Source organism: Urocitellus parryii, chromosome 7 (assembly GCF_045843805.1).
Source record: "Urocitellus parryii isolate mUroPar1 chromosome 7, mUroPar1.hap1, whole genome shotgun sequence".
Taxonomy (NCBI): domain Eukaryota; kingdom Metazoa; phylum Chordata; class Mammalia; order Rodentia; family Sciuridae; genus Urocitellus; species Urocitellus parryii.
The window spans coordinates 166,310,296-166,324,600 of record NC_135537.1 but is presented as its reverse complement, the minus strand read 5'-3'; the positions used below and the strand labels follow the sequence as shown (position 1 = coordinate 166,324,600).

General features: G+C 39.7%; 1 protein-coding gene across 2 annotated transcripts in view; it reads right to left on the bottom strand.

Moving 5' to 3' along the window:
* Nmt1 (N-myristoyltransferase 1) overlaps positions 1-14,178 on the bottom strand; it is a 30,335-nt gene extending 16,157 nt beyond the window's left edge. Inside the window, exons 1-3 of one of the 2 annotated variants that reach the window (XM_026408288.1) lie at positions 14,016-14,099; positions 4,840-5,086; positions 49-157 (exon numbers count right to left, since the gene is read on the bottom strand). In XM_026408288.1, the coding sequence (XP_026264073.1) occupies positions 49-157; positions 4,840-5,027 (297 nt within the window). In that variant the 5' untranslated portion in view covers positions 5,028-5,086; positions 14,016-14,099. Of the gene's footprint in view, positions 1-48; positions 158-4,839; positions 5,087-14,015 lie in introns of both variants that reach the window. The other variant, XM_026408289.2, reaches the window with a different exon arrangement.
* Between the last annotated feature and the right edge of the window lie 127 nt (positions 14,179-14,305).

Sequence of the window (14,305 nt, the reverse complement as noted above, 5' to 3'; positions counted from 1 at the left end):
CTCATCTGAAAAATGGCCTGTCACAAGAAAACAGAGTCTCCTTGTTACCTTCACAGGCTGATCCTGGGTTGAATCTGTCTCACTGCCTTTTTCTTTCTTCTTCTTTTGTTTCTTTTTCTTCTTTTTGGCTCCAGTGTCATTGGCTGGACTCAAACCACTACAAAACAAAGTAAACACTGATGCAGGGTTTTAAAAAAAATTATCATCTGTTTTGAGCTACACTGACAAAGGGCTTTCTGTGGAACAGACCTTCCTTAATCAAGCCTGTTGGCTTCAAAAGCAGCCTGGAGAATCCAGCTCCCAGAAGGGGCATTTGGAGGACACTGGCAAGCACAGCTCTCCTTCCCACTCCCAATCCTCAGCCTCCCAGGGAAGAGGCATGTGCGAGGCATGCCCTATTTGTTTCAAAGGCCATTTTCCATTTTGCTTTTATTTTATGTGTTTACTTTCCTTAGATTGCCAGGCTGATGGTACCAGAGACAAATAATAATTGTCAATGGAGTATTCACACTACTACAGCTTCCTTGGGGTCCTGAATTTAAAAGGAAGACTGAAAAAAGGCAGTTGAAATCTTTTTGGAATGCTTTGCCTTTCTTCCCCAAATGCATTAAGCTTCTCCAACTGGACCTAAAGCACAAGGCAGCATGGAAAAGAGAGAAAGGGATGAGGAAAAAGGGCAGTTTAACATTGTAGCAATCTGTGTCCAAAATAGTCAGGAGAAATGCCTAAATCAGGCCTGCAGGCTTGAGGACAGAATCAAATGGCTTACACAGAGTGACAACTGACAAACCCTGGCATTAGGAATCTTAAGAAAATTAAGCAATAGCAGCAATACCCAGCTTCTCCTTCCATGGAGAGATCACATCCAACGTGTATGTTTATGAATGTGGTAAAGGGGATGCTCTTATGCTACTTTCCCTCAGCATGATGCAGCAAGAACAGTTTTTTAGCCACATTCAAAAGTGAAAATTAGGGCAGGGAATATACCTCTATACATTCATAATAATCAACTGTCAAAGAATTTAAACATTATAAAATACATTTTCCATTAACATTAAGGTAAATACCATTTATAATTCAGGATGACTTCAGAGTCTCAAAAAATGCCTTAGTGTTATTTGAAAAATTAATGTCAACTAACAGTAAGTGCTACTGCATGTGTGTGTGTAAGGATCATGGGCTACACTCTTATTCTGTTTTATAGAGAAGGAAATCTGTAACCATGCCCTGCCACTTCCTTTTTGTTTGCTGTGCTGGGGATTGAACCCAGGGCTTGGCACATGAGAGGCAAGGGCTCTACCAGCCCTTGCCATCTGCTTTTGTAGAATGTCTTTAAAATTATCTCTTCCTTTTCTTGGCATATAGAATTTAGAGTGATGAGAAAAAAATTGTGAAGTCAGGAACAGTAAAGACTGGAGGTTCACTTGGTCCAAGAGTAAGGTCACAAAATCCGGACGTAAGTGCACCTGATAAGAATTGAATTAATGAGACACAGAAGAAAGACCCAGAACATTCAGAGAAGGAATAAGGTGAACTCCTTAAAACCAGATGCTCAGCAAAACCCCTAAGCCCAGGGCAAAGAATGGGAACCATCGTCATTCACAGTCTGAAATTACTTTTTCCTCTTAATTATTCAAATTTTTTTTTTTTTAGTCACACACAGGACCAATTGTGGCCTATCACAACTATGTGGTCTTCTTATACCAGAGATATTCTCACTTCAGTCCCAGGACTAAGTGGACTATATTATATGGTTTAAAAGCCAGTTGATGGCCAGGCATGATGGCTCATACCCAAATAATCCCCTCGCTACTTGGGAGGATGAGGCAGGAGGTTTACAAGTTTTAGGCCAGCCACAGCATCTTATGGTACACCCTGTCTCAAAAATAAAAAGGGCTAGCGACTGGTATGGTGGCAAAATCCTGTAATTACAGCACTTTGGGAAGCTGGGGCAAAAGGACTGCCAAGTTCAAAGCCAGCCTAGGTTAACTTATGGGGATTGAACCTAGGACCTTGTACCCTTTCCCATAAGACCCTACCCCCACCCCAAATTGCTGGGAATATAGCTCAGTTGTGGAGTGCCCCTAGGTTCAATCCTTAGTACTTAAAAAAAAAAAAAAAAAGTGTGTGTGGCGGGGGTGTCAGATAGAAAAGAAAAGAAGGCAGGAATACAGCTCAGTGGCAGACTGCTGGCCTACCATGCACGAAGTCCTACCTTCCATCCAAGAACACACACACACCATTGATGTTAGGAGACAGTGAAATATCCCACTTCTATTAGATACAACTTACTAGTCTTTATATCAGTTTATGGAATGAAATATTTGTACATGAATTTGCACATAAATCACCCTAACAACCATTTTTACATTCTATGGTAAAGAAGTGCTGCATATTAACCAATCAGATACTTATTAAACAAGATTTTACATGAGGGAAATAGAAGATATGAATTCTTCCCAATTTCAGAAGTCTTTACAAATGCAGAAAATCACTTTTAAAATTACTTTTTCATGCCTTTGTTCTTGGTTATTCATTGAAGATAAATTCTGTGCAGTGGTCATGTCATGGACCTCATTTTTTAAAAAATATTTTTTAGTTGTAGATGGACACAATATCTTTATTTATTTTTATGTGGTGCTGAGGATGGAACTCAGTGTTCACACTTGCGAGGGCAAGCACTCTACCACTGAGCTACAGCCCCAACCCCATGGATCCCATCTTTATGCAAGGATCCTGGGCTGCACTTTTGTTTTGTTTCATGCATCACCAGTACTACTGCCTGGCAAACTCTTTTAAGACCCAAACTAAAATCCAAGCTAATTCCATTTTCCTTGCACTGGCTTAAATGTGCACATACAGTTACTGAGCAACAATCACATTTCAACTTGTTTATTAAGCATGCAGACAGTTCAACAAAGGGAAGTCTGCCTTTTTAAATGAGTCATCTTCATTGAGAGACCAGGTATTGAGCCACAATTATGAGGTCACATAAAAAACTCACCAGTCAACGTCCCCAACAACTATGGTTAGCTTTCAAATTATAGTCATTTTAATTATTCATAAGAAACCAAGCTCAAAGGCTTTGAAACTAGGACTTTAAGAAGCATACTAAGGCTAGGAGAGGTTGTGGATGCCTGTAATCCCAGTGGATCAGGAGGATGAGGCAGGAGGACTGTAAGTTCAAAGCCAGCCTCAGCAATAGTGAGGCACTAAGCAACTCAGTGAGACGCTCTCTCTAAATAAAATACAAAATAAGACTGGGGATGTAACTCAGTGACCAAATGCCCTTGGGTTCAATCCCCAGTACCATAAAAAATTTTAAAAGGAAGCATCTTTTGGAAGCCAAGTTCACAGAAGAATGACCTCAATTTGGATTTGGAGAAATTCAAACCACAGGATCCCAGAGAAGCCAGCTAGTCCTTCTCCAAGAATTTGGCTTTTTTTTTTTTTTTTTGGACATGGAGTGTCACTACATTGTCCAGGCTGGTCTCCAATTCCTGGGGTCAACTGATCCTCCCACCTCAGCTTCCAAAGTGCTGTAACTACAGGGTCATCAGTGTACCTAGCTTTTCATCATTTTTAAAGGGACTGGAAACCAGGTTAAGTGATACAGCCCAATAGTCTCAGGAACTCAGGAGAGTAAGACAAGAGGACTGCAGAAAAAAGAAGAGAAATGTCTTTTTTTTTTTTTTTTGGTACCAGGGACACTTGACCACAGAGACACATTCCTGGTCCTATTTTGTATTTTATTTAGAAACAGAATCTCACTGAATTGCTAAGTGCCTTGCCATTGCTGAGGCTGGCTTTGAATTCACAATCCTCCTGTCTCATCCTCCCAAGCCACTGGGATTACAGGCTTGTGCCACTGCGCAGGCAGAAATGTCACCAAGGCCTGAAGTTTTAAGTTTAAGCTTTCTGAGGACATTGCAGTTGTGGGTGGAGCAGAGCTCTGTTCCGCCTGCTCCTGCTCCTGACTCATTGCTGTTCTCTCTAGTCTGAGGAACAAGACAGGAAGTCACACCACAGCTGCAGCTTTTATTTTTAAAAAATTTTTAAATTTTTGGTACCTGGGATTGAATTCAGGGGCTCTTAACCACTGAGCCACATCCCAGCCCATTTTATTTTTTATTTCGAGTCTCCCTAAATTGCTTAGGGCCTTACTAAGTTGTTGAGACTGACTTTGAACTTGCAATCCTCCTGCCTCAGTCTCCTGAGCCACTATGCCACCACATATAGCTAGCCACAGTTTTTAAAGGTAACTCAAAAATCTACACTGGTAGATATACCAAAGAGGTGGTGTTTTACCAAATTAGAATTACCCTCACAAGCTGCAAGGTGCAGTCTCTAGAGAAGACCTATCAGAGGAGCAAAAGAAGTCTCAAGGTGAAAAGATCCATGGGCATGTGTACCAAGACTTTTGAGAATCACTAAAAGAAAAACACCTTGTGGTGAAGAGTCTAAGACACAGGATTGATTTCAGATGAGAATTCACTAGTAACTCACTGGCTTGCACAGTCCTTCTTAGATTATTAAATAGATTACAACTATAGGTACTGAGCCAAGCTGAAGTCACCACTGCAGATGCCTAAATCAACTATTTTAATAAACTGATTACCAACTGTTAAAAAAATTAAGTTCAGGGCTGCAGTTGTAGCTCAGTGGTAGAGCGTTCACCTAGCATGTGAAAGCAATAGGTTTGATCCTCAGCACTACATAAAAATAAATAAAAGTATTTTAAAAATTAAGTTCAAACACATAAGAATAAGAAATACTGTGGACACTCTTGTATAAAATCAGGGCTGGAGGAGGAGGTGGAAAATGAACCCCGGTACTTACTTCCAGAAATAGAATAAAGTGCCGGGTGTGTAGGTGGGTGGGAGGGAGGAGCAAGCGGACAGATGAACAGAAGGAGCAGAGAACTTCCAGACAATACCAAGGGTGCATAACATGGGCCTCCTCTCAATCTTAAGAGATGACAAAATCCACTCAAATGTGCATTCCTCGAAACTGAAAGCTTTTATCATGGGGACGCGTGAGCTAAGCCTCCAGGGCCAGAAGGAATCTCAGAGCCATTTGATTTAACCTGTTGTTTAAAGACAAGGAAACCAAGGTGAGGTAAACGGGTCATAACTAACCAATCAGTAAGCCATCAATTTCTAAACGTTTTTTAGCCATCACTCTTCAAATGCAAGGGTCTCGTTCACTATAAGGATATATCCTAGAAGCTACCAAAGACAAAAGAATATTGTTTTATCACTCAAGGCCCTAGAACAAAGCTTCCACGTATGAGAGGAGCAGGTATTAGAGGTGACTAGAATAGTAGGACATGTTTTATCCTGAAAGCTGTTTCTTACTCCTCCATTTCTCACTGATTTGTCTATTTTAAAATTATGATATCCTAAATAATTTAATACTTTAATAATCACACAGCTAAGGGTTCAACAATTATATGCCTGATGGATGCTTTCTGGGAATAATATAAAACTCTGGGCTAAAATAAAATTCTGAAAAGCTTTAGTCCAAAAGAGGTCAGCAAAACATCTTTAGTATTGGTTCTTTAGGACAGCTGTGTTAACACTGTCAAAAAGCAGTGGAAATGTGTGCTCTTTTGAGCTGCTTGAGATTTTAAATTATCAGATTTCTTAGGATCTTATTCCTACAAAAGAAGCACCACTCTATTTTAAAAGGTGTTGATATCTTACACAGAGATGACACAGGTTTATGAAATCAAAAGAAGTCCAACAAATAAAATTCAGAACTTTTGGTTACTTATATTTTTCTTTTCTTTTTTTGTGCGGTACAGGGGATTGAACCCAGGGATCCTCTACTGTTGAGTCATATCCCCAGCCTTTTCTATTTTTTAAGACAGGGTCTAGCCAAATTGCCCAGGTGGGCCTTGACTTTCAATTCTCTTGCCTCAATCTCCAGAATAGCTGGGATTACAGGCATACACCACCATAACCAGATGCTTACTTGTTTTCTATCTCTAATGGATACAAGTTAATCAGGCGCCATGATTTGGGAGGCTCAGAAAGGGGATTGCAAGTTCAAGGCCAGCTTCAGTAACTTAATGAGACCCTGTCTTAAAATAAGAAATAAAACAGACTGGGACACTCTATGTGGTACAATACCCCTGAATTTAATCCCTAGCATCAAAATAAATAATTAAATAACATAATTTAAAAGTTGAAATTAATTTTCTGTGTTAAAAGTCTAAATGCGTGAGGCACTGAGTTCAATCCTCAGCACCACATAAAAATAAATAAAGATACTGTGTGTTCATCTACAACTAAAAAATATACATAAAAAATATTTTTAGGGCTGGGGATGTGGCTCAAGCGGTGGCGCGCTCGCCTGGCATGCGTGCAGCCCGGGTTCGATCCTCAGCACCACATACAAACAAGGATGTTGTGTCCGCCGAGAACTAAAAAATGAATATTAAAAATTCTCTCTATCTCTCTCTCTCCCCTCTCTCACTCTCTCTTTAAAAAAAAAAATATTTTTAAAAAGATCTAAATTTCCAGAGAAACTTGCTAAAATAAATTTTAACCTCTACTTCTTTTAGACATCAAAAGATCCAACTGCAAATCAGTATACTATATTAACCAGCAATCCTATTAGTATTCAGAAAACCCAAAGAGAGGCAGATGAAGGGAGGAAACCAAATGGTATGAATCAATATCAGCTGCCTACTCTCTATTGCAGTGGCTGCAGGATCACAATGTAATACCCCAACTCTATACATTACTACCAATTAGTTATTTAGATTTTTTAAAAATGCACTTGTTGGGGCTGGGGATGTGGCTCAAGCGGTAGCGCACTCGCCTGGCATGCGTGAGTCCCGGGTTCGATCCTCAGCACCACATACAAACAAAGATGTTGTGTCCGCCAATAACTAAAAAATAAATATTAAAAAATTCTCTCTCTCTCTCTCTTTAAAAAAAAACCGCACTTGTGAACCCTAAATTATGGAAAAAATAAACACACTTTAGTATTGCCACAGAGGTACCCTAGACTACCTGTAAACAGCAGCTTATGATCAGGAATTTTGAAAGACTGCTGCCGGGGCTGGGGTATAGCTCAGTCAGTAGAGTGCTTGCCTCACATGTACAGCCCTGGGTTCAATCCCCAGCACCCCCCCCCCAAAAAAAAAGATTGCTTCCACCCTCTATTATCCCTGAAAGTTCTGAGGGTGAACTAGCCAATTCCTGTCAAGGCAATTTCACATACTAGCATGACCTCTGAAGAACATACTGGTCTATCAAGCAGAATTTAAAAGGGCCAACTATCTCTCTGATCACTTGGCTCCCTAATTTGGAAAAGTCCACAGGCTGCTGAACAAATCCAAAAGTCAACTTAGCAGAGAAAAGGAATCCAGGGAATTTAGAATGGATCCTCTAAGATGTCAGAGGGAGAGATAGACGCCTGAAGGTATAGCTCAGTGGTAGAACCCTTGCCTAGCATATGCAAAGATTCAATCCTCAGTGCCACCAAAAAAAGAAACAAAGAAAGAGAAAGGTGAGATATAAATTCCAAGCCTCACAATAAAAACTAATCCTCTTGATCCATGCATGTAAAAGGCTCAGCAATGTCCAACACACAGCAGTAATGGCAATAGGTAACATTTAATGGACATTTAACCATAGTGAGCTGGATGCAATGGTGCATACCTATAGTCCCAGGGACTCAGAAGCTGAGGCAAGAGGATCAAGTTAGAGGCCAGCCTCAGAAACATGGCAAAACTCTGTCTCAAAGTAAAAAAATAAATAAAAAGGGCTGGGGGTATGGCTCAGTGGTAGAGCATCTCTGGGTTCCATCTCCAGTATCATACACCCAAACACCAGGATAGTGAACCCTCAGCTACTCCCAGTCAGCAGCAACACTAGAGAAATATTTGAAGCAATTACCGACCTTGTCAAAGAAGTTTAATTTGGTTTCATTTTAGGTTCTCTTAACACAGGATGCCATACTTTGGATGTATTAAATGCAACAATCCCAAGGACACCTTTGAGGAATCAAAAAAAGGCTGAAAGAGTAGATTTCAGATAAAAATTAAAGAGAAAGAGCTAAAGAAGCATCCTCTTAAAATTACAAAATCTCTGGACTCCATAGGGAAAGAGTTAACTGCCAACTTAGTAAAGCCAGAAAACTTTGGAGTGAGCACATTAGTTAAGCAATGTGAAAAATCAGCAAAACTAGTTTGCCACGAGCAGCAGTCTCCCTGAAATAGGCTCTCATTTACTTTTCATTTCTTCTGCTTTCCAGTCTCTTCTCTTTGAAGCAGTTCTTGATTAGTTTCTTTTTTAATTGCCACTTAATTGGGGAACAAAATTAGAACACTTATTTGATATCAGTGATGAGGTTTCTCTTTTCACTTCTGCTTTGATCTAGTTTTGAAAAACCAAAAGCTGAAGGGAGAAATGAAGAAAAAGGGACTAAAAAGATTTCTTCTTTCCAAGAGCTGGATGCAGTTATTAGTCATCAAGTAAACATGGACAGAACTACTTTTGGAGAATCTGAAGAAAAAAAGAAAAGCAAGTAAAGATAGCTTTATGGAATTTATTTTCAAAAGCCCATTCTTTCTTCTTAAGTTTCTTCATGGGCAACAATATCTTATGACAAGGAAATGAAAAAAAAACTTATGAGAATCCATGTCACCCTGCCCCAGGGAGAAGAGTAGGATGGAGAAGAGACATCCCTTATCAAAGAGCTCTTGACCCTTTCCTTACCAGCATCTTAATTGTTACTGATGATATTATAAAATAAATTCCAAAAGGATTCTAAAAACAAAATAGTCTAATTCTTTCTTGTTCTAAAACTTTATATTTGTTAAAATCCACTGCTCAAGGTGTGCATGGTGGTACAAGGCTGTAATCCCAGTGATTTGGGAAGCTGAGGCAGGGGGATTGCAAGTTCAAGGCCAACCTCAGCAATTAAGTGAAGTACCCAGAAACTCAAGGAGACCCTGTCTCAAAAAAGGGGGGGGGGTGGGCAGGGGCTGGGGAGGTGGCTCAAAGGTTAAGAAAAAAAAGTTTGAGACGGACTTAGGAGACCCTGTCTCAAAATAAAAAATTAAAGGGCTAGGGATGTGGCTCAAGCGGTAGCGCGCTCGCCTGGCATGCCTGCGGCCCGGGTTCGATCCTCAGCACCACATACCAACAAAGATGTTGTGTCCACCAAGAACTAAAAAATAAATATTAAAAATTCTCTCTCTCTCTCTCCCCTCTCTCACTCTCTCTTAAAAAAAAAAAAAAGGGCTAGGGATGTTAACTCAGTGATAGAGCATCCCTGGATTTAATTCCTAGAACAGAAAAAGGAAAAAAAAAAATCCACTGTCAGCTGATGAGGTTTCTTTAAGAATACTTCTTAGAAAGCCTTTAATTTAAAAAGTGGCTGGAGAAGTAGCTCAGTGGTAGAGCACTTGCCTAGCAGAAGAGAGACATTGGGTTCCACCCCAAGAACTACCCCCCCCCCCCGCCAAAAAAAAGGCAAATTAAACTATGTGGATGAATCAGGAATTGCAGAGGGATTCAGAGATGCACAAAGATTATCTTAGTCTGACTCTAAATTTTTCAGAGAAATTTACATCAGGCAAGTTAATTGTGGGAAAAATGCTACCCTCTTTCCTCTGTTGAGTATGGGTTGGTTGGTTGATTTGTGGTACTGGGGATTGAACAAAGGGAACTTTTCCACTGAGTTATTTCACCAGCTGGTTTTCTTATATTTTGGGGGGATGCTGGGGATTGAACTCAGGGGTAATCGACCACTAAGCCACCTCTCCAGCCCTATTTTGTATTTTATTTAGAGACAGGGTCTCACTGAGTTGCTAAACACCTCACTATTGCTGAGACTAGTTTTGACCTTGAGATCCTCCTGCCTCATCCTCCCAAGCCGCTGGCATTACAGACATGTACCACAATGCCCGGCTTTGTTATTTTTTGAGACAGATTGTTGCTAAATTGCTGAAACTGACCTCAAATTTGCAATCCTCCTGCCTCATCTTCCCAGACTGCCAGGAACAGGTCTACAGGTGTGTGCCACCGCACCCAGCTGAGTGGGTTTTTTGTTTTTGTTTTTTTAACAACCATAGAAAAACTGTACACAGATCTGGGTGTGGTGGCACATGCTTATAGTCCCAGATTAAGATCACTTGAGCTCAGGAAAGACTAGCCTGAAAATAGTGAGACCCTCTCTCAAAAACAAAAAAGAGAAAAGAAAAAAAAACTCTAGAAAGACACATAACTTTACCTATGTATATGCATACATATGTATGTATTTATACTTATGTATGAAGTTTATACTGACCAAGTATTTATATTTATTTAATTTTAGTTTTTTTTTTCTTTTTTTTTTTTTAGAGAGAGTGAGAGAGGAGAGAGAGAGAGAGAGAGAGAGAGAGAGAGAGAGAGAGAGAGAATTTTTAATATTTATTTTTTAGTTCTCGGCGGACACATCATCTTTGTTGGTATGTGGTGCTGAGGATCGAACCCGGGCCGCAGGCATGCCAGGCGAGCGCGCTACCGCTTGAGCCACATCCCCAGCCCTATTTATTTAATTTTAAAAGAAAACACTAATGACAAATGTCAAGAACTAAACTCCTACATAAAGAAACAACAAACTAGCACAGCTGCATTTCCTATTAATCCAGTGCAGGATTTCATTGGTAGAAAGCACTATGAACCCTCCTGGAAGAGATGCCTGAGAGAACAAAAGTTCGCTTCAACTGTTATTAACCTTTATTGTGTGTGGTACTTAGAATCACTAGCTTCAAAAGGAGAAATTTCTACCAGGTACGGTGAGAACCTGTTTTAAAATCAAAATTTAAAAAGGGCTGGATGTAGCTCAGTGGTATAGTGGCCCTGGGTTCAATCCTCAGTTATTTCGAAAACAAAACAAAACAAAAAACACTGGAGTACTTCCACAACAAACTGGAAGTTGCTTGATTTCTGTAGGCAATTGACAAAAATTTTAGTGAGGCTTAAAATGAGACTTCTTGTGAAAAAAAAAAAAGTGTGTATATAAGGAAAAAAAATCGAACATTTTTCCACTCAATGATTCCATTAACAATGAATCAGGCATTTGCCATTCATTTATCCAATACTCATTAATACCCACTAAGTGCCAGGCATCTAGAAGAAACAATCCTGGTTCTTGTGCATCTTACAGTCAGGGAAGCAGGACTGGACACATAAAACAAAAATTTAAAATGTTACTTAGTACTGTTATGCTAAAGGTTACAAAAATGAAGACTGAGATAAGAGCAGAGGACAAGATAGGGGAGGAACAAAAGGAGAGGGAGGGGAGCTGCAATCTATGTTTATCACTTAATCTCTACAACTCTATGTTAATTTCCCAAGGTCAGAGGACCAGTGTCAGAATCAGGCTTTTGAAGCCAGGTTTGAATGACTCCAAAGTTTATGCTTTCCCCATTGTGGCATGTTGCTTCTTCCCAAAACACTTTCCTCTGAAAATTAATGGAAAATTTTTGACTCTATACCAGATTCTAAGTTCGAGAATTAGACTCTCTCCTTCAGAATGGGTTCTGTTTTTCAATTGTCACCTCATTCAAATTCATTTTTATAGATCTCTAGATTTGGGATACTAATAAAAGTAATCTGTTTGCTCAAACCATAACCACATACAGAAACAACCACCAAAAAATAAACAAAAATACACACAAAAGTTTTACTTGGTTTGGTTATAATCCACTACAAAAAAGAAAAAGAGCTGGTCATGGTGGCACACACATGTAATCCCAGTGACCCGGGAGGCTGAGACAGGAGGATCACAAGTTCAAGACCAGCCTTAGCAACTTAGCAAGAACCTGTCTCAAAATAAAAAATAAAACATCATGTACAGGGGCTGGAGTTATGGCTCAGCGGTAGAGTGCTCGTCTAGCAAGTGCAAGCCCCACATAAAAATAAAATAAAGGTATTGTTTCCAACTACAACTAAAAATTTAAAAAAATATTGTACAATCAGAGAAATGAAAAGTTGTGCTGCAATTGTGTACAATGAATCAAAATGTATTCTGCTGTCATATATACCTAATTAAAATAAATAAATAAACTTTAAAAAAATTAAAAGGCTGGGAACATAGCTCAATGGTAAAGTGCCTCTGGGTTCAATTCCCAATACCAAAAAACAGAAAAAGAATTTTCTATTACACAGATTTTTATTTTTATTTTTCGTTTTGTTGATGGGGATTGAACCTTTGGCCTCCAACAAGCTGAGCTTATGCTCTATCACTGAGCTATACTACCAGCCACTTTACAGGGAACAAAATTTATTGGGGAACAAAATCTATTAAAGAACTATAGGCATCAGTCGGGGCAAGAATTCAGTTGAGAAAAATAAAAGTAATTACATAAAGAACAAAGAAAAAGCCATACTTTCACTTCTAAAATGACTCTCACATTCTGATCTCTACTCAAGAGGGCTGCCTTTTCCCTTCTTCTGGTTCCTGCTTCCTCTTTCTCGGCTCTTCCATTCTTAGGAATACCGAACATCAAAAAAAAAAAAAGGCTTTTGTTATGTTAGATCTGTGATGAGTTACAGCTACAGAATGCAGTCACAAAAATCAAACTTGGCAAGCTTCCTTTTCCTCTACATTCTTCTTGTGATTTTTTTTTTGTTTGTTTTCTCTTACGGGGGATTGAACCCAGGAACCACTAAGGACATCTCCAGCCCTTTTTTATTTTGAGACAGGATCTTGCTGATGGTCTCACTCACTAAGGTGCAGAAGCTGGCCTTGATCTTATGATCTTCCTGTCTCAGCCTCCAGTATTGTTGGGATTAAAGGCCTGCTCCACTGCAAGTGGCTTTCTTGTGATATTTCATGCTGGTGGAAGAACAAGGAAGCTAGATCTTTCAATCTAAATTTCACTACAAGTAGATTATCAAGCATTTAAATAATCCTTTGCTATTCCACATCTACAATGTAGCAGAATAAAAATATAAAGGTTTACCCAAAGACCTCAATCTACCATTAACTTCATATTTCCTGAGGGAAGGGCAAAGCAAAGAATAGGCAGTTACCACAGATGACAAGCTGGCTATAAAAATCAGACCACCACAGATTGAGCAAAAGCTATATACCCAGAACATTCTCTCATGGCTTTCAGTTGAAAAAAAAAGGTACATGTAAATAGAGAGAGGAAGGGTGAGTGCCAACAATGTGAAGAAAGATTAATTAAGCTATGGCTTACAAAAGTGAAAACTGACTTGGAGAAAAAGACCTTAACATTCAAATATCTAGGGCATTTTTTTGTTCCCGAGGGAAAAATACAGTTACTAATGACAAGACTCTAAAGTACAGGATACTCAATATTAAATCCACAGATATCAAATACTGACCAATGTTTTGAAACTTTAGGCTACTTCACAAAGTTAACATAGCAAAGACTCTGGAAAACCTAATTACATATCGTTCAGGAAACTTATGGATTATCTGGAGCAAGATACCATAAAAATCAAAACACCATACGGTTAATTATGCAGGGTTTATAGGGTGAGTTTATATTTTGGAATTCTCTGGTAGTGATATTTTACAGCATAATTATATATATGGTTTGTATACCCTGATGAATTTCCTCATTGAAGGTGAATTGCAACGAAATGTTTTATTATTCCTTCATTGCTAGTCACGTTGTTCAAAAAACACCTCAAGAAGTAACGTTCCCTCTCACTGTAGTTACTAGATTGACCCGTGTTGCCCATCGAAAACCATCGTTCATCATGCTCTTTTCCACGGACGCGCCTGAAGCACACGAGTGGAACATTACACAGAACTTTTATATAATAAAAGTACTGAAGGGCTCTGGCTTTAATATACTGAGTGCCCACCCCTGGTAAATGACAAAGGCAGCAACCAATCACCAAGCGAGATCCTAATGTCTTAGCCAATAAGAACATGGGGGTGGGGTTAGATTAAGCTCCCTGTGACTTCCCCGCACCCCAAAGACCCAGGTGGAGGGAGACTGGATGAAAATTGAACTCCGAGGATCTCGTTACCCCCGGTTGTAGCTGTTGTCCTCCTCGTTCTCGCAATCGCTGCAGTGTTCATGGCCGTTTCCGTTCCCTTCCATCATCTGCGGCAGCTGAGGTGCCGGCGGCTTCACTGCTGTCTCACTCTCGTCCGCCATCTTGGGTTGCGAGAGCCGGGCTCTGAGTCCCGCTACATGGGCGGCTCCTATTGGATGAAGAGCGCTTGCGCTGTAATCTGGGTTTTGTAGTTTTTATGAGGAAGGGAGCTGCCAATGGGAGCAATTCTTTCCCGAGAAACCGGAACAAGGTGAACTACA